The sequence below is a fragment of the Solea senegalensis genome, linkage group LG11 (assembly GCF_019176455.1).
Source record: "Solea senegalensis isolate Sse05_10M linkage group LG11, IFAPA_SoseM_1, whole genome shotgun sequence".
NCBI classification, from domain to species: domain Eukaryota; kingdom Metazoa; phylum Chordata; class Actinopteri; order Pleuronectiformes; family Soleidae; genus Solea; species Solea senegalensis.
In genome coordinates, this window is record NC_058031.1 from 1,138,756 (window position 1) to 1,164,255 (window position 25,500).

General features: G+C 42.0%; 1 protein-coding gene across 3 annotated transcripts in view; it reads left to right on the plus strand.

The window, feature by feature from the left end:
- The window catches only part of flna (filamin A, alpha (actin binding protein 280)), a 61,709-nt gene that overhangs the window by 12,603 nt on the left and 23,606 nt on the right, over positions 1-25,500 (plus strand). For all 3 annotated transcript variants that reach the window (XM_044039303.1, XM_044039305.1, XM_044039304.1), the window contains exons 3-10: positions 14,687-14,938; positions 16,855-16,952; positions 18,833-18,980; positions 20,161-20,279; positions 20,370-20,447; positions 21,471-21,633; positions 21,720-21,920; positions 25,230-25,367. In XM_044039303.1, coding sequence (XP_043895238.1) covers positions 14,687-14,938; positions 16,855-16,952; positions 18,833-18,980; positions 20,161-20,279; positions 20,370-20,447; positions 21,471-21,633; positions 21,720-21,920; positions 25,230-25,367 — 1,197 coding nt within the window. The remainder of the gene's footprint in view (positions 1-14,686; positions 14,939-16,854; positions 16,953-18,832; positions 18,981-20,160; positions 20,280-20,369; positions 20,448-21,470; positions 21,634-21,719; positions 21,921-25,229; positions 25,368-25,500) is intronic.

The following is a 25,500-nucleotide window of genomic DNA, read 5'->3' on the forward strand; positions in this document are numbered from 1 at the left end:
GTTTTTTTGCTCCATAAAGCAAAAAATATAAAAACTGATTAATTTTGGTTTGTGGACCAAACGAGGCATTTGAGAGCATCTTCATTTTGAGGTTTGGGAAACATATTTTCAGACATTTTTTCAGACAAATACATTACACATCAATATATTATACATTACAATCAATAAATTACATTACTTGATTATGAAAATAATCATTAGCTGCAGGCCCAATATCATCTATATAAACATTAAAGCTGCAAAAGTCCCGTTTTCAAACCTCCTTTTTTGGGCAGTACGAGTTTGATAACTTTTCTTGACTGCAGATGATTGTTTGTGTTTGGAAAGCTCTGTTGCTGGTACTTTTTCAGGGAGCAGTGCCAGGAACCAATGAGCCATCCTGCATATCCCTGTCTGTCTGTCTATCTGTCTGTGTGTGCCTCCCACTGACTCACCCTCATCGGAGCTGCTCCTTCTGAGTCATGTCAATGTGAAGATGAGAGAGGAGGGCAGTGCTCTCCCCTCTTTTACTTCCTCCTTTCATTGCAAAAGTAGACACACCCAGTCAGCAACCCTCACCACAAGTTACCAAACACTGGCCACAGACCTCTTGCACTCTGGTCCTGTCTACTTTCTTTTAAAGCTTCTGTTCTTTTCTTTTCTTCTTTTTTTATTCCTGTCACCAGTTCATGTTGACTGTGTCTTCTCTGCACCTAATTTTCTTAAACGACAACTACACCTCTTTCATTTCTTCTTTTTACGTATCGTTTCTGGGATTGCTAGAAGTATTAATATGCAACAGTGGCCACCGTGACTCCCATCCTGAGTTACTCAACACAAACCAGTGCTTTGCTTTACCAATGAAAAGCCAAAAAAGGTCATATTTTGGAGTTGAACAGGACAAAAGTTGCAAACATCAATCATTAATAAATGAAGTAATTCAAACTGTCATTAGTTTTAAAGTGTAAAAAAACTAGGCTGTTAAAACCTCATTTTAATCTCCGTTACAATCAAACAGAAAGAAAAAGTTCTAATTGAGAGACAGAGAGCAGCTAATCTTTGGTATTTGTGGCATTTTTGTCCAATAAAATTAACGTGTTAGTGTTTTTTCGCCGTCTCGCCAAGAGTTTGATGAGAGAATTGGCGCGGCCGTCATACAGTAAAACTTTAGCCAGATTAGCCTGTTAGCCATTGGTGCGGCCAGTTAGAACTTGGTGATACGGCCAAAAATGATCAAGATAAAAATAATAAAGTCAGTCGACAGCAATCAGCCGGGTTTGAAGGACCTTTTATTTTTTTAAGTTTTCTTTGAAAGCTTTTTGTTTGAGTTTAACATACTTTGGTTTAATTCTCTTACTAAGCACTTTGTTTTAACAACAGTGATAAGAAAAGATATTATTGTTATTAATCATAATCAGTTCATTGTGATAAATGTCAAAAGTTTTTTGTTGTGAATACGATTATATCTAAACTTATAAAATGATATTGTTTCATCATCCTGTCATAAGTTTGTCTTTCCTCCTGAGTGTAAAAATGATGTTATGCTCGAGGCTTAGCAACTTCCTGAACATTAGCGTATGTGACCGAGAAGCAGCCCCAGTTACCCCACAGAAAACCACAACTCACATTTTTGTACAGAGAAATGTTTTTGGTCACGTCCCCTCCTTTGTCCACTCTTCATGCTAAACTAAGCTAAGCTAAACCTGTTTTTGGCTTCATATGAACCATGTAGCTGTGAGTGAATGGTTCCAGGAAAGCTCATTTTGAAGTTTGATGAATGTATAATATATGTCAAACTATTTTGTTTTTAGATCATTATATTATGATTTATGACTGGATGTTTTAGCCAAAAGGAAATGACGAACAATCAATCCGTCGTTATCTATGATAAATGAGTGAACGTCGAAGAAAACCACTTAGTGCTTTTAAACATAGATATATTTAGATTTTGTTGTATTGCAAGTGCTATGAATAAAATGTATTGTTATTGAATTGTTATGGCCCCACCTTAAATGGGAAATGACAATGTTGGAAAATAATTATTGATTAGTCAACTTCTTTAAGCCCCAAGGTGAAGTAAAAAAGAAGTAGCAATTACCTAAAGAAACCCACATATGTCATTATCTCCCTGTCCTGACTCGAACCGTTAGCATCATCTGAGATGAAGGCTGTTATTTGTTGTATTTTTGTCTCAGTAGAGCGGAGTCTTGCAAGTCATGTCCTACAGAGACGAGGCAAGACAAGCTAGGCTAGACTCCTTGCTAGCTATTGGGTTAAGCATAAACCGAAGAAGCTAGCAAGTGTGTCATTACTTGCTTGGTTGAAAATTTAAGCAGACGCTAAAGCCTTGATTTGTGAGAATGGTTTAAATTTATTTCATATATTTTGTGTTGGCAGCAGTTTCTGCAAGCTAGCAAAGTCGGGCTAACAAACATAGCAGCGAATTAGCTGTTTCTAGTTGAGTCATGCCAACTTATTCTGCCATTGGTGTGTTTTTGCTTATATGTGCTCGTATTTGACATTATTGACGTGAAAGTCACTAACATGACAGTAGCATTTCACACTGACCGTAAATCCACCAAGAAAATCTACCAAGGAACGGTCTATAGCTGTCACTGTGTTAGCGCCGCTATGGCAAGTCTGGCAAAACGTGTTCGTGCAAAGCATTGTTTGTACTTCTGTTGCACTGAGGATACACATTATGCAACCGTGCAGATTCACTGTGCACAGGAATAAGTCTCTCAAATAATTTGAAAGATCTTTAACATTAGACCAGTCTAAAACTCAACTGTTTCAGGATTTGGAGATGCACCTAGAAACTGCAGCCCGTGTTAGATTAACTTATTTATACCCAAATTATAGTTTGCCTCTGTCCTTATAGCCTCAGTTTTGGTCGGAATGTACTTTTCATGCTTCTCTCTGTGACTATATTGGCAAAATATTGCATTCATGAATCTCTCCATTTATCTTTAATTATTGGGTTGTGTAAGAATGACTGTGTTGTGCACACAGAGTCAATACTTGCAAGAATATTCCTCTGATCATCACACCCATGTTTGAACAAGCGCAATCATTTCACTTGGCTTCGTTCCTTGTGTGTGTGTGTGTGTGTTTGTTTGGGTGTGATGAATCTTAAACACCGTAGCTGTGTTAATGCAGATCAACACCCCAAAAACCATAGGCTACTGTTAATAAGACAATGTGCGTTCCATGCATTGTGTCCTCTGTGCTACAGTCTGTCAGCAGCACAGACTTCAAACCCACAGTTTGTTGAAACAACAAGATGCCAGTGACTGCCAAACTCTTCCCATCATCCACATGGGCAGGCTGTGAGGTGAACAGATCTGTGGTGTAACTATGTACCTTGTTACCTCCCCCTGTCTTTTGCCTGGGAGGAGAAGAGCCGTACAGGTTGAGACAGACGCCTGTGTGGCAACATGCAGGCTCCTCCTGTTACATAGTTACATAATAATGAAGCATGTTCTATATTACTGATATAAGAAGAGGCTTGTCGAAGCACAAGTCGTGTCCTTGTGAACGAGACCCAGGTCCATCTACGTGTTGCGTAAAAGAGGAAATAAATGTATTTTTTTGTAGTTTCGACATGGGCTCATGTGAGCAGTAGCATCACACCAATAACAGTGGTTAATGTAATAGCACAGCTGTTTTTAATTACTAATCAGTTATCAAAAGGTATACAAGTTGGTGTGTATGAACTCATTGGAATGGAGGTGGTTTGATCCATGTCTCCAGAAAAATGTGGCTGCACCGCGTGTGTGTGTGAGGCACATTTTATTTATTTTGTCCGACAACGACAGTGAATAATATTTCTGGGGTCTGGACTCCTGTTTTGCTTTTGTATTTATTCATCCCTGCAGGGAAATTCCTTCCCTACATTTAACCCATCCTCTACTAGAAACTTTCCCAGAATAAAGAAATCGGCGTTAGGTACCTTGCTCGGGGCTCCCTCAGCCCTTTGACCTGGTGGGACTTGAACCAGCAACCCTCCAGTTACAAGCCAAGTTCCCTTTCCACTTGCCCACACTGTTGATGTTTTATAGACCGGTAGTCAGTGTTGGTTGCACTCTGAATGTCAAAAATGTGGAGAATGGCCTTGTCTGTGACTTCCATCTGGACTAGTGAATATTTGCTTCATGTAATTTGATTAACCGATGCTTCGCTCTTGCTGGGATTAAGTGTGGCTGTTTTTAGACTTGAACTTTGGACATTTTGACATTCACATAAGAGGAGCACAGCAGGAGATTGTCTAGGTCAGATGTTGAGCAGGAGAATGTCCGGAACATCGAGATGAGGGGATGGAGCTTGTGTCGATCGTGATCGGGCCGGACACTCGTGAGATTTTCCTCCTGTGTTCTCACCTTAGCTCACTCGAAACATCATCTGTCAATTTGACAAAGCCGGGGAAGGTCCTGAGAATGTCTGAAGTGCAACAGGATACCTGTCAGGATAATCGTGGGTCTCTTCAGATGGTGCCATCGCCACATGGACACAATTTACTGTTACACAATGTTTCTGTGCTAAAAGTTTAGAAGAAGCACGTTCTAACACACTGATCTATTGTAACTATCAGACTTCTAAGCCAAATTCCAGTATTAACTGCTTGGCTTGTTAAGCACAACATTGTGTAATGGTGCCACTGTTTCTGAATGACCTTAAACCCATTCGCACGCAAACTAAACATGGCCTTTCAGAAGCACAATCTCTAGCTCCAGCCAACATCATTCTGATGTATCCAACCCGAAACAGCAGAATCTGGTTCTGGTTTTGATAAAAGGGGAGGGGGGTCAATACAAAAAATCATTTTCTGAATTGAACGGTTGTTTGCTCCATTGAATGTCAGAGAAATGTTAAAAATGTCCATCTGCGTTTTCCAAACCTTAAAATGACAACGTCCTCAAACGTTTTGTTTGGTCCGCAAACCAAACCTATTCAATTTATATAATAAGGCGTAGAAATCACAGAACTGGTTGTATTAGAGAAACTAAAACAAACACTCAAACCAATTTATCATGGCTGTAATCAGTCTGTCGGTCAGGAAAAAGGGCAAAAACATCAGATCCATGAAGGAAATTCCTCACTGTTCTTCTTTCGCTGTTGAGATACTCTTCATTTCCAGTATAACTGATGCTAAGCTCTTTGTGTTTACATCTCGGTTGCTAACAAACACTCGCTGTTGTCACAACTAAAATGTGATTCAGCCACCAGCAAGTAGCTTGGGCAAAATCCAGTTTACTCCCAAGATTATCATAAATCTGCAATAAACTCCCGCTGTGTGATTCAGTGTTGCTTTACCTGCACTGATCCAGTTTGATGAATCACTCATTAATATTTAACTTTCAGGTGAATCATTATGATCTTATCATGTTCTCTATTTTTCCTTTAAATTCTCTTCCAAATCATCGTGTCCATGTTGGGGTGGCGACATGTATAATTATATCCTAAACTTCACATGGATAGTAACTCCACCAAGAAAATCTGTTTTTGGATAAAATTAGCCAAAGGGATGATCAGTCTCCAGCTGCTCCAGTGACTCACACACCCACCAGTTTCAGTCCAATTCCGAGGAATCTGTCCGGTGAAGCTGTTGCGATCCATATTTTTCCTTTTTTTTTTTTTTAATGGCAGACATTTTGACCGATCACAGTAGAAAAAACTCACATTTAAATGAGCAAATTAATTATGGCTGAGTTCCATTTAGCTTCCTCAGTGTCTGGTTGCATGCTGACTCAGGAACACACTGTCCAGACTGACAAGAACAAAAAGTCTTTTACTTTTCTCAGTGATTTCAGCCAATGTTGGATCGATACCAGTCGACCACTTTTGGCTCGTCCCGAGAGACAATAGCTGTGTTTCCACTGAGTGGAACAGTTTGGTTTGATACAGCACAGTACATATAGTTTTTTTGCGTTTCCATTAGGAATAGTACCAAAATAATAAGCCCCAACCATTCCATTCTTTGGCACCCTTCCCTTGGGATACGGTCAGTGTGGTGTATTCAATAACGAGGCAGCTGCACACATTTAACAACTTTACTAGCAGGTCGCTAGTAACACGTGAGAGTCTCAGATACATTACTGAGCACGCACAGCACAACGACTCAAAAGTACGGCAAGTCTTTTAGGCCGATCAGTAACAAATGAATACTGCATTACTGTAATATATCACATTTCCTCCCCCAATGCTAACTCAAAATATTGGAGCTAAACGTGTTGTTGTCTGTTGTGTCATTTTCGATGCCGTCGTTTATTGTTGTTGCACTGGTACGACGTCACGCTACACAACAGTGCTCATACCCCACCTACCAAGTACCTACCGAGGTACTGTTTTCAGTTGAAAACACAAGCCTGACCCTTGGATTTAGTTTGGTACGGTACGGTTTGGAACGGTCGACCCCTGGGGTCAGTTTCACCTCACGCAACAAACAACCACTCAAAGGACAACAACAGAGGACATCCAGCAGCTTGGTTGTTTGTCTCAACAAGACGTCAAGCTTTTTATGAGAAAAGTTTGTGGACGTTGACGAAAAAGTGGTCGCAAGGGAGTTACGTTTTTCTGCTGCCCAATCAGCTGACTACCACTTTACTCGGGTACCAAACATGGAACAGTTGGGGCCTGGTTATTTTGGTACTATTCCTAATGGCAAAAACGCAAAAAAGTACGTACCATACCAAGCAAGCACATCCATACTGTACCAAACTGAACTGTACCATGATGGAAACACTGCATTAGTCCATTTGACTTAAGTCTATGCTTATATGTCCTCAGCAGTGTTTTCTCAGCCAAAAGAAAAAAAAAAAGACACATTGTCCAAACAGAAGACAGACACAGTTAGAGACACAGCTGGGTGTCCACAGTGGCCAAAAAAACACGAGTTAATGCCATTTTAAACCTATTACTATTTTATTATGAGTGATTATTGTTCAGCACTAACGCTAAAGCGGCTCCCATGGCTCCTTTAACTGCACCGTCAGTCGTCGGATAATGAGTGGAGAGAGCGGTGTATGGACCCTCTGGGACCCTCTGGGACGTCTGAATACAGTAGTTTGTTTACCGAGAGTCTTCTCGTGTTGGTGACGTCAAAAGGCATCAAATGTAATCTTTCATTTTCAGCAGCAGGACGGAAGTGAGAGTGTGGTGGTGCAGGGCGGAGAGGAGCGTTGTCCTGGGAGTGTGATAACGGCAGAGTATAAGGCCGTCGCGTTAGGTCAAAATGAATGGCTTCCTGCCCCGTTCATTATCGCTATGGTAACTTCCTGTGTGTGCGGGCGGAATGGCACTGGTCAAGTGGATTGTGAGGATTAGCGGGAGTGCACGTTTGCATTTGACGCAGTGGTATTCAGGCTATTGCATGACATCAGAGTTGGAATCAGAGTCGCCCCCGTGCACCCATGATGCCTCATGTCCAGACAGCAACACATTCTTTAAGTTACTCACAAAAGCTGTCGTCGTTAAAACGATTCACCGATGTAAACTGTTTTTTTTTTAATAAAATGTGAAATCGTGCTCGGGACGAGGGGGTTGTTGCTTTACAAGATTTTACCTACAAATAGACACATGCTGGTGTTCCTGTGCCAAAAAGCATCTGGAGGGGATCTACTTTTCCAGACCTGAATCATATTTGCCAGACCGAGAACTATCAATTACTTGGAAAGCCATGCTCTGCTCTCATGGTCGATCGTAGTTCTGCGATGTTTCCTGGAAGCAAACAGTTGATTAAAGCCGCATGGTATTTATAAAACCTCCTCATTCATCATTTTTTGTGTGGTGCCCCGTGTCCTCCTCTCACCTCCTCAGCCTGCCCCCACTCACCACTCCCCACCCGCTTTACCCCCGTCTGTCACCTCCAAACTTCACTTTCCCTCAGCCTCTCTAGTGTCCTCACTCACATGGACGTATCTCGGCACATCCTCAGCGTGCACGCCTGTCAGTGCAGGCTTTAAAAATGTCCTACACGGCACTTTTCCCTCAGTGCCTCTTGCTTTTCTTTTCTTTTCTGGGCCCTCCACCCCCCCTCTCCTCTCCTCTCCTCTCCTCTCCTCTCCTTCTCTTGTCCTGTCCCTCCCTCCTCCCTCTGTCTGTAACAAGAGCTCAGGGAAAGGGAGGGCTGCCAAGATCCAGTTTGCTTCTGCCCTTTTAAGGCTAAAAAACCAGAAGGAACTTTTTTTTCTTTCTTCAGTGGAGGGAGTGAAGAGAAGGAGAGTCGAGGGAGGGAGGGAGGGAGGATGACTGGAAGGAGTAGAAAGGAAGAGGAGGAAGTGTAGTAGCTTGGCTTGTTGCATGGAGTTAGAGGTGGGGTGGGGAAGTAAAAGAAAGGAAAGAGAGAACTCCAGGTCAAAGATTTTCAGCTTTTGTATGACAAACTGAATTCATGTCACAGTTGTAAAACACCTTGGATACTTTTCCCTGTCCTTTTAATTCATGATTATTTTGTATTATGGGAATATTTTATTAAGGCGGATACTGCATATTAGACGTGTGTGTGTGTGTGTGTGTGTGTTTGGGAGATAAGGGCAGTGTGGAATGTGTGACATTTCCTCACTGTGTTCAGGCTGACCCGCTTTTCTTTACCAATTTTTCCAGACATGACTTGTTCTCTGTGTGTGTGTGTGTGTGTGTGGTGCCATTGTTCTGTAAAACACGTAGTTTACTTTGACTTGTCTGTCCAGACAATACAATAAACAAACAATGTTTCCATGACAACTGCAGATTTCTCTCTGTTCATGTGTGACGTACACCACAGGGCTGCATTGATTATTAATCAGTTAATAATTGAATTGTCACCTATTTTGTAGAATCTGTTTCAATGTGAATATTTTCTGGTTTCTTTGCTCCATTTAACAAAGAAATCATTACAACTGAATAGTTTTGGTTTGTGGACAAAACGAGACATTTGAGAACATCGTCATTTAGAGGTTTGGTAAACACTGATCGACGTCTTACTATGGACTAAACAAGTACTTTATCAACTGAGAAATGACTCAACAGATGGAAAATAACCACCATAAATCTATAGTTGTGATGCTTTGTTTGAGCAGCTTCAGTTTTAACTCATGCTTTGAGTTCAAAATGGCTGACACTCTGTTAGCTTATTAGCTGTGTTGCTCTGTCGGAGCCTGTTCTGCTCTTGTTTTTAGACTTTTATGAGATGTGGAATGTGTCTGAGGTACAAACGCATCTTTTTAATTAAGTGTGTAAAACTTTTGGTTGAGAGAGGGAGAGGAAGAGAGAAAGAGATGGTTAGTGTGCTAGCGTGCAGGCTAGCTAACTCCAGCTAACCTAAGCAAAAAGTGGCAACCCAGTGACGTGATTGTTTTGAAACTAGAAGAAAGTGTTTTTGGAAAAGCAGAGGTAAGTCTGACTGATCCACTCATCCACTGCACAGCCTACATTTATTGAACAATACCAGTTATCCGCTAATTAAGCGCTAAATAAACTTATTTGTTTGTATCTAGAAGAGTTGTGTCCTCATGTCCATTCAGTTAAACACAAGTTTCAACAACATCAAGCTACAGCTACAGAGTGAGTGGCACATACTGTGAGACGGTCACAGGTATAATCTGCTCACACACGAGGTGATAAGTGATGGACGTGTTCGATTTGTAGATTTCCCAGCATTTTTACCAGCGAGGTTATGTTGGTTAGCGTGTGTGGCTAACCATGAGCAGCGTAACTTAAAGAGTTGAGAATTATTCGATGTGCTGTAATCGATGGCCTAAGGAAGACATTTGGTAGTTATACAAGTCATATCCCTTCATTTGTACCGCAGCTAGATTTGTTTTGCAATCTTAAGACGGAGGCGTCCTTCAACAAACATCTCACAGACATGACAAACAATACGTGATAACCATTCTAAACCCAAAGTAGAGTGAGGTAAATATGCTCCAGGCTTCAGTGAACAAGAAATACATGATACAAAATAAACAACACAACAGCTGGACAAATAAAAGGAAATTAATTCATTAAGAAGTAAATGGATAATGTGCCATATTGTGCAATGGCTGCAGGAACAAACCTGCTTTTACACATCACGAGTGTAAAGCTCAGATACATTATCTAAATTGGAGTTTGCTGACAGCTCTGACTGTCGTCGGTACATATTTGACCTGCAGCTCACCGATCAGCCGACTTGACCACTGGATGATCAGCTTGAGAGTATTTCTGCTCTTCACTGTGCAGTAAGATTACAAACAAGATAAGAGGGAAACTGGGCGACCTTGGCAGAGCTTTACACGTTTGGAATGCCTTCTCCAGTATTTCTATGTGTCATATCTGACGTATAACAATAATAAGAGCGAGACCTCAGGACTGTTCTGACCTGCTGTGAGTTTCCATCCTTGTCCCGACCACAGCCTCGAAAGCTAAACTTCTCCAGATGTTGCAGTGCGACCTTAATATTGTGCAGAACCAGTTCCACCCCCCTATGTTGCCACTCTTCTTCTCCCCTCCTCCTCCTCCTCCTCTTCCTCCTCCTTCCCCCCTCTCCTTCCTTGAAAGGGACCAGGTCGCGCTGTGGGGTCAGGGGTTGTGATGATGTCATAGCAGTGTCACTGGGGTGGGGGTGGGTAGGTGGAAGGTTGGAGGGGTCGCAGCGGCGAGCCAAACTGATGAGTCATGGCAGTTTTGAGGGGGGTGAAAGGGGCATCAACAAATCAACTGCCACATAAACTCTCCATAAGGTAACTTACTCTACACTCACACACACTATGTGTGTGTGTGTGTGTGTGTGTGTGTGTGTGTGTGTGTGAGTGAGTCAGCAGAGGCAGAGTTTGGGACTCGTCTGTGTCCGTATATGGCCTCTCCGTCAGGGCTTATGTGCTGTGGTGTGCCGGGAATGCTGGCGGATTCCTTGCATGTTTAGTGGCTTTGTGTGTGAGAGTCATGAATCAAAGAGCTGCAACACATCTAACCACACGTTATTAGACAGTGTGAGGGTGAGAGGGTGAATGTACATGTGCCCCAACTGTACCCGAGAGTACGGATCACAGCGTTGGTGAGCGCTGACCTCCAGTGAGGCTCTGATACTGACACAGTTCTTCTTAAAAGCTAAACTATCATTTATTTATAGGGATGGGATGATGCCACTTTTCCAGGATCTATACCGATATTAGTCTGATATGCTCATTGTAGACCATTTATGAACTATGAAGCTGTTCATTTGTCCATTTTTTTATTTACATTTTGAAATAAATGTACATAATGAAGCATGTGACTTGTTGGCTTTTTGGATTGTTATATACAACGACCATAAAATACAAGTGAGACCCAGTCAAAGTTTAACAGAAGAAAACAACAAACAGGTACAAATAGAATAGATAAAAACAAACCAGCAACACAGTGACATTTGTTTAACACTTAATTACACAGACCATATAAATGAAGACGTTCAGTTAATAGTCTAAATCTCTCAATGATGTCAATTTAGTCAACGATGTTCTAATTTAGAGCAAAATAGACGGTGATTGACAGCTGGTGTCGTTCATATCACCTGGTTGCAGGTGATATCCAGTGTCTTTAATGGTTGACACTTGGTTAATTGAAACAGTTCAAGTGCTTTAAAGGAAAATTTGTGGGGTTGGCGTCGGGGGTCCACTCTGAAATGATGAAATGATCACAGTTTTTTTTTTATATATACACACACAACTGATTATGCAGTTAAATATAAACACGTTTATATAAAGTGAGGACAAATACAAAAGTAAAAACTATAAATAAAAAAAAAACAACCCAGTGGCATTTCCTGTGCTGTAATGTTGTGGTCGTGTCTGTGCTGTGCTGTTCAACATGCCGCTACACTCACTGACACACCCCCTCCTCCTCCTCCTTCTGCTCATCTGCATTCCTGCTGCAAGTGCCGGCCTGTGATTCTCACCGTTCCCTCCTCCGTCAATACAGATGTAAATTTATAGCCGTCAGTCATCTTTCCCTGTTTCTAGGACATATTACTCTGTCTGTCTTTCTTCTATCTCTCATCTTCCTGTCTTTTCTTCTGCTTCTTAATTCTCATTCCAGAGCCCCCAATATTCCTGAAGGAGTTGCACTCTGTCGCTATACGACGCAGCTCTCTCAAAGTTCCCATGGTGATGGGTCATCCAAACAGGCCCCCATGTCTGACCCGACTCATTTTTTTATCACTGTGTGGAGTGTGTTTTTCCACTGGGAGCAGCAGCCGACATGTCATGTATGACAGTGTTGGCAGCGCGTGAGCACATCTCTCTGTCTCTCTCTCTCTCTGTCTGTCTGTCTGTCTGTCTCAACAGGCTGAGATGTACCGAGACATGTCCCAGTTGTTGTTGTTGTTGTTTTTTATTCTGAGTCTGTTTAGTCTTTTTGAACAGAAACAAGGACATCATCTGCCCAACAAATCTACCAGATCTGTCAGAGAGTGTGTGTGTGCGCGTGTGCATGTGCGTGTGTGCGCGTGTGCATGTGCGTGTGTGCACGTGCGCGTGTGTGTGTGCCACCGGCTAGAAGCTTTTATCCCGTCAAACTGCCAAATGACTGGGTTTTATGAGCAGAATTCACTCACAACCAGAGCTTAAGAAGAATTTTCTCACACCAAACTCGATGTAAGTTCCATGGTGGGTTTCAAGCAAAGTTTCCCCTTTAGGGCTTAAGTGCAACAAAATACAAGCATATGAACAAGATAACATTGTCAACAACAACAACAACAAAAATATAACTTGTCAGTCAGCTTTCTATTGGCTTCAAACAATAGTCCAACTTTCATGGATGTTATTTCAAAGAGCGTCAGTGGTACAAATTAAGAAGAAAAACAATTTTTATTTATTTATTAATAATTAATGTGAATTATTATTTATTGCCCAGCCCTATCTGAAACTTTTGAAATCTTTGTGAAATCTTAGTTACTTTGAAGCAACTTTTACTCCATTACATTTCCTCACTTTTTTAATACTTTTACTTCAGGAATATTATAAAAAAGTCATTTTCTGGTAACATACTTGTACTTTTACTCACCTTTAAGATACTTTATACTTTAAGACAGCTGTTTTATTGAGACATGAGTCGTGTGAAGCATATATAGACTTAATCAGCATTGGTTGAACTTGACTTAAAACTTTAGACTCTGGACTCACTGTTTTTGAACTGATCTCAAAACTGTTTTCACCCGAGACTAAATTTCATGGACGCGTTTCTATGTTAGATTTCACTTTTTCATGCAGGCTTCATTTCCTGAGTGGCTCTGCTTTCTTGATCATGCATAGAATCCCCCCACACACACACACACACTCTTTTAGTTCAGACCTCCTTTCTTTCTGACCCCATCCTCAAACGTTTGCTGCCAAACATCCTTCTGTGCCTCCTGCTGCAGGCGTTAAATATTCAGCCCCCCCCATCCTCTGGTAAATGCAGAATAAGAAAGAAAACATCCCCTGCAGTGTTGGAGTTACTACCAGTCATTCCAGTCTAGACAACAATAACAAACAACATGGATGTGAGTAGCACTGGGAGCAGAGTAACCCCCCGTGTCTCTGCAGCTCTTATCAGAGCGCTGACAAGTCTGAGAGACTGCCAACGGGACGCGGCTGCTGTCAGAGGTGAATTCACGCGCCCGTCTCTGTTCGATGGTCCAGTCTAAAACGTTTCAGACACACCACACTCGCCTGCACACGCTCCTCAGCCTCCGATCGTAGTTTCCGCCTTAACTCTGTCCTCATCAGCTCCACCCTTTTCCTCAAGGCTGGACCTCCCTTATCAACCTTCCTGATCAAGTGCTACTTGTGTGTTTGTGTGTAGGATGGGGGGTTATCTCCCTCATGCCCAGGCTAGCTTCTGGTTGCATCACTCTGTCCTCTGCTGTGCAAACTCTGGTTCTGTCTGAACACAGACGAATGCCTGTGATGGTATTTAGAAGTAGCAGACATGTTTGGAGATGTGCTGCAGCAGCAACAGCAGCAACATCTGTTGGTCTACCTATTATTTCATAATAGGTAGACCAACAGAGTTAATCATCATCAGCATCAGACCTTTTGAGTCTGTTGAAATAGAAATTTTAATGATGCAGAAGTGCAGCCATTTATGGGAATGTTGCACTATGATAAATCCAGAAAATTCCCAATATTTTTTACACCATCTCTTTCTGATTGTCTTTCATATTTTGTGCTTGAATCATCTCAGTGTATGCAGGGCAAACATGCTCAGATTATAGATCACCCCTGGCAACATGTTTTTTTACCAGAACTTTAGCAGCAGCAGCAGCAGCAGCAGCAGCAGCATCAGCAGCAGCAGCAGCAGCAGCAGTGCTTTTTTTTACACCTGGATCACAATTTTCACACATGTCATTTAACAGCTTTTCTTGGTCTGAATCCAGATATGAAATCTGTTCAAAAAGGCCATGCATTACCACAGTGGAAGCCAACATAAACTACCTTTATCTCTCTGCAGACCAGAGCGCCCTCTATGACTTGAAGATATGCAGTCCCTGCCTCTTTAAAGACGTAGATGAGATAGCAGACGTGATCCTGAGGGGAATTTGAAGCAAGGATCATTACAGAGTTTCAATTCTGAAACATTTCAGGAGAAAAGGAGAATTAAACTTCATTGTAATTCTCCTTTTTGCATTCTATGTAGTGATTATAAACCGGACTATAATTTGATGGATAGACGAGTTATCTTCGGAAATCTTTTTGTTGTAGCATGACTTTAAATCTCTTTCTCTCAACTCCAGACTCTAAAGCCATCGTGGATGGGAACCTGAAGCTGATTCTGGGTCTCATCTGGACCCTGATCCTGCACTACTCCATCTCCATGCCCATGTGGGACGAGGATGAGGAGGAAGGCGACGGCAAGCAGAAGACGCCCAAGCAGAGGCTGCTGGGATGGATCCAGAACAAACTGCCCGAGCTGCCCATCACCAACTTCAACAGGGACTGGCAGACTGGCCGGGCCCTGGGTGCCCTGGTTGACAGCTGTGCTCCAGGTCAGTGTGTGTCCCAAAGCCAGGGGCCTCAAATTAACAGAGGGCCCTAAATTAAAGCTTTTAAAGAAATGAAACCCATTTTTTTAGATGCAACATGCATTTACACTGTAAAAGTGAAAATGCTGTAAAAAATACAACATTTAGTCACAGGAAAGGATCTTTCCCATTTCAAAATAAAAGCGGTGGTTAGCATAAAGAACTCCTTATATGGACGTCTTCAGGTTTTACAAAATGTGTGTTGTTGAGTCAAAGTTATGATTCGTTTTACATCACATGTTTATATTTGTATTTAAAAAAGGGAGTAGTGATAATTGAGCAGAAGTCATAAAATAAACAATTTTTCTTTTATTATTGTTCATAAAAACGAGCCAAGCGAACTCTGAACTGTGATGTATTTCTAAATTTCACAAATTTCAATCAGATTTTTAACATTTTATATAGTTGGTGAAATGAAATGGATAATAATAATTTCATTGGATTACCTATAGGATATAATGGCGCATTTCCTCTACTCGCCTCGCCACAGGGCGGTTTAAGTAACGTTTCCACTGGTACCAGGTACCTGCTCAGGCGAGGATCCAAGTGTGCTTAAAATCACTATGTGATGATTGGTCAGACTGCCGGCCACTGAGTCCCGTCACAGGAAGAGACCTCCCACACGCGAATCAAGCCGAACAGCGGCGAACTGTAGATCACTTAAAACTACTTAACAATCCTAACTACGTGGGTTAATCTCCAACAACTACAGAGTCACTCGTGTGTGTGTGTGGGTCTGTGTCGCGTATAAAACGAAGTCACCACAGTTTCACTCAGCCATGCAGTGATGACTCCGCCTACGTTAATTAGGTACTTTTTCATAGTGGAGATGCAACCTAATCGTGCCGAGGCGAGGCGAGCCGCTGGAAATGCACCGCTTTTGTAACCTCTGTATATATGTTAATATATAAATATGTATATGTATGCATATATATGTATATATATATATATATATATATATACATATATATACATATATATGTATATATATATGTATATATGTATATATATATGTATGCATATATATATGTGTATATATATGTGTGTGTATATATATATATATATATATATATATATATATATATATACATATGTATATACACGGTTAAAAACCATCACTTCAAAAATCCCATGTATACCCACTAATTTCAGTGTGAAAGACACTTTAAGACAACAAAGGCTGTAGATGAGTGAAAGTGAGGCATAGTGATGGAGGTTTCTGTTTACATACCCAGGATGTTTGGCATACCTGTGGCTTGCTGTCTGCCTGGAGCCGCTGATAACCCAGTACAAAGATTTCACTACAGTGGCCAAAAAAAGCAACACACAAAGTCAATAATGAAGTTTGAGGGGAGAGGTAAAAAAAACCCCAAACTGCTGACACACACAGACAGACAGACAGATAGACACACAGACACACAGACGCATGGCAGGATACGTCTGTGGAGGAATAATATGCGATGGAAGAATCCAAGGGCAGACATGTTTCGAGGAGGAGATGCTTGATGAGCCCACAGTGAAGTTACAGCTGTAAGATTCACCTTCACATGCAGATTAGGCCTGTTTTTCACTCGGCGCTTTATCTCTGTGATGTCGCCAAGGCTGCTAAATGTGGCGTCAGCACTTTGGCCGTAATGTAACGGGACTGTCGGGAACATAAGAAGCTCTCAGCCTCTTTACTGGAGGTCTCTGTTTTACACACACTCTCATGCACTCACTTTGCCTTAAACAAAGTGAATAATCCATAATTATTAGATAATGGTTTGTATTTGTTGATGATTCACCTGAGCTGACGTCGCCATACTTCTCTTCTTTTTTTCCTCCATGTTTAAATATAGTTTTCTGGTGTTTAACTGTGTTTTCATGCGTCTTTGCTGCAGGTCTGTGTCCTGACTGGGACCAGTGGGATCAGACCAAGCCAGTGGACAACGCCCGCGAGGCCATGCAGCAGGCTGACGACTGGCTGGGCATCCCACAGGTAAAATAACATCAACAACACAAATGGAAATTTCATTTGTAAGCAGAACCATGTATGTCATGGCACTTTCTGCCTCTCTTATTGGAGACAAATGACGTGAAATTCAGGCGAACGTGACGTTTTATCCTTGTTTTATAGTTTTTTTACTCGTCTACACGTGCACAAAAATCCAACAATGCACCGTCAAGTAGAAATAAAACAACTGGCACAGGCAACTGTGAATCAGGAACTGTAAGCTAACAAGGACGAACTGATTAAATGATTTTGTTGGTTAAACGTCAAAACAAGAGCACCATGACCTCAGTAAACATGTCATATGTTCATCAAACTCTTTGAAAACAGTGATTCCATTTTTGTTTACACAGCTGTTGATGGCAAATAACCTCTTTATTTTTTTATCATTATTATTATTATTATTTCTTTTCCCAAACTGTTTGTGTGACTTTGGGTCAAGCAGCAACATTTTTGTTCGTATCTGTCATCTTCAAGGCGTGGGACACAGAAGAATCCTAGAATAATAAAAAAAAAGGGAACATTCCCACCCCTTAGTAAAGAATAAACTCTATTGACCCACTGCAACACCCCCGTCCAGACCTGGTATTAAAAGAGATCTGATCACACGTGGACAACACTAAGTTGGGTTGTTCACATTCGCCATTAAAATAAGATGAAACGAGACCTTATTCCCAAAACCACCTTCCTGGATTTGAGGATGCGTTCATGTTTTGTTGCCCACTTGTGATCTGATCACTCTGGACACATCCAGGTCTGCACAGGGTCTAAGAACAGTGATAGAATCAGGCTATTTTCATAAAACGTGACAGCCATGCTTGTCCTTCACTGTCCAACACAAATGTCTCTGCACAAAATCAACTCCCTTTAATAAAATGTCCAGTACATTATGTTCGTGTGTATGCAATTTATTGGCATTGAGAAGAAGTGTTGTTGCTTGAGGGCACAGAAAAAAACAGATTTTAGCCACTCAACCATAGACTCACCTAATAAAATCCATGTTTAAATCCACAAGATCTTTAAGAATAAGTTTTATCTCACTGCACACGAACCTTGTCTGACTTGAAACTGAAATTTGTGGGAAATTTGTCAGAAAATCGGGGATTTTCTCTCAAGGTGACTCAGGAGCTGCTGGTTTTTTTGTGCAACTTTTTTTTTTTTTTAACTCCAATAACTGGACATGGAAATGAGCGGTAGTCTAGAAAACAGTTTTTTTCTTTTCGAGCGCCCTCACATAGATTGTGCCCTGGGCGGTCGCCCACATTAGCCATAGCAAAAACTGGCCCTGTAGATTTGTGTGGTTCCAAAAAAAACCCCCTGAACTATCCCTTTAACTCTTTAACTATAACAGTGTAGTATTTGAGTGTTTCCCCAGAAGACAAAGGTTTGTGATGTGATGTTTAGATGTACATTGTCTGTGCTGGTCTGTGGGTTGTGTTGCTGTGGTGAATGTTTGACAGTGTTGTGTTGGCATGATTGGCACAACGCTGGCAGCTGCCACAGCATCGCGTGCTGACAGTTGCCTCTGTGGTCGCCGCTGTTTCCGCCTTCAGCTCTACTTCTGCTGAGAAACTGTCTGTTTGTGCCCGTCCCTGCTGCTGTCTGTGGGCTGGAGAGTCAGACAGGGAGCGCGTGCACGCGTGTCTGCCCGCCGGTTTGCGTGTGAGTTTGCCACAGGTACTTTCTGTAGCGGTTAACGTGTGTGATGAGGATCAGTCAATCACTACTCAACACTGGATTGTTATTGTGGGTAGATGTTGCCCTGGCAACCAATCAAACGCTGCCACCGGCTCGTCTCTGTCATCAGTAAACATTGGAGAAGAAGGGAAATTCTGACCTATTGTTGTTGTTCTTCCTCTGTCTTTTAGGTGATAACACCAGAGGAGATCGTTGACCCCAATGTGGACGAACACTCCGTCATGACCTACCTGTCCCAGTTCCCCAAGGCTAAACTGAAGCCTGGAGCTCCTCTCAGACCCAAACTCAACCCCAAGAAGGCCCGCGCCTATGGCCCAGGTACACACACACACACATGCCTGTACAGTATTCTCAGCGAGGACACTTATAGACACAATACATACCCTTAAGCCAAGTCTTGACTCCCTTGAAATTTCTCTTTGGCCTTTGACACTTCATGTGACGTTTGGTTTTATTTATTTTACATATTTTAATTTGAATAGAATTTATGGTTTTTTATTGTATGCTGCTAATTCTTATTGTATTTTATGATTCTAATTTATTTTAAGCTGTTTTATCTAATTTTGAACCTTTTATTATTATGCCTTTTATTTATTCTGTACAGCACTTTGGTCCATTGTGGTTTGTTTAAAGTGCTTAACAAATAAAGTTGGATTGGATTGAAATTGAAACGTGATCGTAGCACATTTTTAGCACTAACTTCACTTTAAGGTCACATGACAAAATATTAATTTTACACTACCTTCATAATATGTTCACTGCTTTACTTCTGCTTTTTTCCCTCCACTCAAAACTGAGGTTTGTAAACCGCTCACTCACTCACACCAAACCTCATAGAGAAAATCAGCATTTTAAGCCCACAGGAAACAGTCTGGTCTATTGCTGCGTCATTTAGTAAGTCTGTGTCAATGAGGTAAATCTGAACAAAGGATTAGAAACGCCAAAGTCACAAAATGACACACACAAACTTGCTGATTTAGTCAGCGGTGGATCCACAACCCTGTGTGTGCCATGACGTAAAATCACTCATTTTCTCAATGGACTTTGTTGTGACGAGTGAGTGCTTCACAAAATGATGAAAATGTGTGTTTCCAGGTGGGAAAGACTGTCTTAACAGTGAGGAAAGGAAGTTATAGTAGCCTGCAGTAGACGTGCTGTAGATTGTATTTGACCTCAAAGCTCTTTACTTGGGTCCGGTTTTGGCAGCCATGCTTTCAGTGAGAGCGAGCGACTCTGTCTCGGCTCTTTCAGGATTCTGTGTGAAGCCAGTGCTGATGAAACAAGATTTTATAAAACCTCAGCTTTTCCTTTAACTCTCAAAAAGCCCTTTGAAGTTATGAGGAAGCAAATATCTTTGTCACGTTCATGGAAAGACGCACAAACACACGTCCAACTAGACTTTGACAGGGAAAGACATTTATTTCATCACCCGTGTTCTGTGATTTCTTGTCGTTTTTGTCGTGGACGTGAAACAAACTGTTCTCTTTTCTCTCCGCAGGTATCGAGCCCATAGGAAATGTTGTGATGAAGAGAGCCGACTTCACTGTGGAGACCATCAGTGCAGGAATGGGCGAGGTCCTGGTTTACGTGGAGGATCCTGCAGGACACAGAGAGGAGGTGAGACACTGGATGTCCTCTTTAGGTGACGTCTTTTCACCCGTTTGGTCATCACGGTAAACTGTTTCTCTCTTTTGAATTGTCCTGCAGGCCAAAGTGACGGCCAACAATGATAAGAACCGCACCTACTCGGCCTTCTACATCCCTAAAGTCACAGGCATGCACAAGGTGGGTTTATTTTTAGAGCACGAGTCTGAACGTACGCCACCGCGATGTGTTTCTTCTTTTGCCAACAACTGTGATGAGTCCACCCTTAAAAATGAAAGTAGCTGCTGTTCTATATGTAACCGTGTCGATCACGCCGAACTCGGATGAACTGAAACTAGTATTTGAGATCATACAATGGTTCTCAAATACCTCAGTGTCACAGGAGGCAGATTTATTCCCAATAAGATCATTTGCTCTCTCTTCATCCTCCTCTTCCTAACATATACTTCACACTAGTGAAATTAGATTAAGATGCTTCACCAAGTACCACCAGAGGAAGCTTGTGTACCACCGGTGGTACTCATACCACAGTTTGAGAACCATGGTTTTCTACCAGCACAGTCCAGCTCGCCACAGTACAGTTTTGACTGTGGATGTGTAATTTATATAACTATTTACACCACACGCATCAGCTACACAAATACTGTAACGTCACACACGGTGTACACAGTGTAGCTTGGCAATAAATTCCACAATACAAAAGTAAACACTGGAGGACATCCACCGCTCCGCGTCGTTTCTCCTCTGCATGTGGCTGTTTATCACAAGAAGAAGAAGAAGAAGACGACCTTTGTTTGAAAGAAGACTGCAGGGAACAACAACAACAAAAAAACAGCGCCGCGTTTCCTTTCAGTCGCACGTAAGCGATGATTCTCTGTCAACAAATCAGCGACTAATCGCAGTGAGACCAGTGCTCGGTTTCCACAGCCAAACAAATACAAAACCTGACTGTGTCGTGATCAGTGATTTTAGCACCGTTTTCAACGTTTGCACATAATTCTGTTCTGTAGTTTATGGATTTGCTTAATTGCTGTTGCTTCATTACACACAGTGTCCTAGAAACAATACTGCCAACTAGTGTTATGGTGGTGTAATTACAGACCACACACACAGGCTGTGTGGTCTGTACTGCAATTCATTGGTTTAAAGTCTTTCTGTTCAGTGAAACCAGGGATTTTAATCTCTCTTCTCTCTGCACCGTAGGTGACGGTGCTGTTTGCAGGGCAGCACATCTCAAAAAGCCCCTTTGAGGTGGAGATCGGCATGGCTCAGGGAGACTCCAGCAAGGCCACGGCCCAGGGACCGGGCCTGGAGCCCTCAGGGAACATCGCCAACAAGGCCACCTACTTTGACGTCTACACAGCAGGTAACTAAACGGAGACACGTTGTACTTTTCTACATCTACTAACCTGTTCCCGCCTCATTGATGCATAGTTAACTTTTCTCTCTCAGGTGCTGGTGTTGGCGAGGTGGAGGTGGTGATAATGGATCCTGCCGGCAAGAAGAACACAGTGACTTGCACCATCGAGGACAAAGGCAACAGCAGCTACCGCTGCACCTACAAACCCACGCTGGAGGGACAGCACACCATCTACGTCACATTCGCTGGTGGTCAGATCAGCAAGAGTCCCTTCACTGTCAGCGTTGGAGAGGGTAAGACTTAGAGATAATGATCGTAGTCTAACGTTACAATATCACTGCTGTGACTGATTAAGGCTGTCGTGTGTAGCTTTTTAATTTTAGAATGTATCCACTCAACAACAGAATATATTTGCCTCGTAATCTCACTCTTTAGGCTGAAAACTGACGTTTGTAAACTGAGAAAATCGGTGTTTTAAGCTCCCAGGGAAGAGGGAAGTTAGGTTCATCTGAACTAAGCATTTCAAACGCTGAAGTCATGAGATAGCATGTTTGAACTTACTGATGGCTGAGGCAGGGGGTGCATCAACAACTGCTGTGTGCAGAGATGTAACATTACACATTTTTCTCTATGGACTTTGGTGCAGGGAGTTTTCAAAGAGACCGGAAAGATTTCAGTTGGAAAAGTCTGTCGAACACCGACATAAATCAGTGAACAGATAGATCTTATTTTGGTTGAATGGCTAAAACCTCTTTTTCCATGTGTTACCGTTGGCAGCCAGTGTCTCAAGTTGGCTCCCGTCGATGGCAGCGCGCTGATCTGACCATGTGTCAGTACCTCGTATAACTGCAGTTGAAAAAGCTGAACTTTGCCATTAAAGCTGCTGTCAGTGAAACACGTTTTGTTGAAATCTGGATTAAATGCAGTAGCTCTATAATCTCTATCACCGAGCGAGAGCAGTGTTAATGTGCGAGTGCCCACTTTTTAAAGAAGAACTATTCTGTTCTGTCAAGAGCAAATCTGTGTATAATGTAGTGACATATTTATACCCATGTCTTTAAAAACTAATATCATTTTAAACTGGGAAACAAATTATTTCCAAGTGATGTTTTGGTGAATGTTTTGGATTTTGACATTCTGTTTTTGCCAACTCAGCGTCACGCGTCATCATAGACACTAGGGGGCGTCAAAGTCGCAACTAATTCTGATGACTTGCTGAAAATCGCAACAGTCAGTGCGTTTACATGCATGTTTAAAGTCCGTTTTTAGTCGGACTAAGACAATAATTAGATTTTCTCGATGCCATGTAAACACATTAGTCCAATTAAAGTCGAGCTGGTCTTAGTCGGACTGACATATCTGGATAATGCGGTACATAGTCCGATTACTCCTGCGTGTATACACTTAGTCTGACTGGAGTCCGGCTTTGGCGTCCAGCACATGAACCAGAATTTCAGAGTCAAGACTTACACAGCCAATAAATCGATTTTCTCCTCCACGTGTATACTTGGACTCGGCGAGTTGTCCTGATTGCCTGTCTTAGTCAGACTATGCCTTTAGTCAGACTTATGCTTGATTAAACGGTGCGTGTAAACACTGACTGTTATAACTCCACGATATGAGGTCCGACCTGAACCAGACCTGCTATGATTGATAAAAGTCCCTCCTTGAAGATGTCGAGCACCAGGTATCGCTTCTTGCTGTTATATTTTATACATTTTATGTGAAACTCATACACATAAATCTTAACGAAACGGTTGGAAAATTTTGTTCCCGACCCACTGTTGAGGAACCACTAATTTGAGACAGTAAAGCTTTCTAGTTTCCCCGTCTTTATCCACTTTATCCCAGACTCACCAAACACATTCATGGGTTGATATGGAGTAAGTTGGTAAATGCCAACAACAACAGCAGCAGCGGACACAGGAAGTTTAGCACAAAACAGCATCACTGACAGCAGCTTTAAATATTTGCTTACTCTGCTGTTTTGTTTTCTTCTTCATTGCTGTCTAATGCTTTCCTGTCTCTTCCTGTCCCTTGATAGTAGAGACCTGGTGGTATCTGTCCTCCTCTCTCTGGAACCGCCCCTTCCTTCTGCTGTCATTTCCTGTTTCCTGGAATCTCTCTTGGGTACCCACTCTGTGTGTCTGTGTCTGTGTCTCTGTCTGTCTGTGTGTAATTGCATGTCCTTTCTTGATCTGCTAATTTCCCTGTGTGTGTGTGTGTGTGCGCATGTGTGACTCAATCATCCCCAGTGCTTTGTCTCCGTATTAGGAGAAGTTTTCAGCATGTCCATGACTAAATAACCCACTGACACGTCCACCATTACGTTACCCTGTGTTGTTTGTATTTGCCCGGAGAACGATGCCTCACTCCTTCCAGCTCGCGACTGGTAATGCGTTTACACGCTGACACAATTCATCAAGAATTGTGTTTGTGTGGCGTGACCGGCATTTGTCTAAACTACAGCCTTTGGCACAATGTGGTTCATGTTTTCTTGAACTCGCTGCCTCTCGGGACATGAAACAACACTGAGGTTTTATTGGGTGTTTCCAACCCGCGAAATTAGCCCATAAAGAACAAACTGTTCAATCAAGAATATTGGTAATGTCAATAAATGTGGATGTAGCGCCTATAATAGCAATAAAATAAAATAAAAAGGTACGCCATGAGTAAGAACATTAATATAAGCAGATATTATTTATTTAATATTTTGGAGGTTTTATTGGCAGAAATTGAATGTAATAAATATGCTTATGTAAGTGTATAATTGCTTTAAAATAAAAATAGTTTGGTTTTTGGACCAGTCGTTTTGAAGTGGAAGTTTATTCTACCAGTAAAGAATGTGCGTGTACATGGAAAAATAGAGGTTTGAGGAGGAAAGTCAGTCCTTCAGTGTCACCATTAGATGTCACTAATTCTTACCCACAGGACCTTTTTAATACAAACCTTCTAATTTAGAGCCGCAACTAACCATTATTTTCATAATCCATTCATCTGTTGATTCATCTGTTGACGTGTTTGGGCCGTAAAATATCGATCATTGTTTACCAAACTTGGAAATGATGATGTTCTCGAATGTCTCGTTTTGTCCACAAACCAAAGTTATTCAGTTTTAAGGATTTCTTTGCTACATGGAGCAAAGAAACCAGAAAATATTCGCTTTTTTAAAGAGTGTCACGTATTATTATAAAAATATCCCATGTTCCTGTGGGCGTTTCCTTTGCTTCCTGCCGAGCGTTGAGCTGTGACTTAGCAGCTCCTCTCGCCATCGTATATACTTTTAATAAGGAGATAAGGACACACTTCCTGTGAGGATACTGGAGGCTCACTTCCTTCACTGTGCTCTAACGGCTTCACTCTGCGTGGAGTAAGACGGATTTGGATAAGGAGGCACAAGAAGAAGGCCGTGCCACTGACTGGGAGGTTTCCAGCAGCCCTTCATTGTGATGGATGCACCATTAGTATGGAAAATGTTTGGGTTTCATATCATTCACCGTGCACCTCGTTCCTCTTTCCCCCTCCACTGTAACCACCACTGAAAACTCTTGTGGTAACAATGATGGAGAACTCACTCTCAGTCTGTGTCTGTGTCTCTACAGCGTGTAACCCCAGCCTGTGCAGAGCCAAGGGCCGCGGCCTGCAGCCAAAGGGCCTGAGGGTGAAGGAGACTGCAGACTTTAAGGTTTACACCAAGGGAGCCGGCACCGGCGAGCTCAAGGTCACCATCAAGGGCCCCAGTGAGTTACACACAGTGTTTGTTTCATTTTCTACTCAAAAGTCCTCCGCTCCACTCTGATCACATACCCTGGTGTATCCTGCAGAACAGTATTTCTGAATGTACTCCAAGTACCGCTGGTGGTGCACGTACCA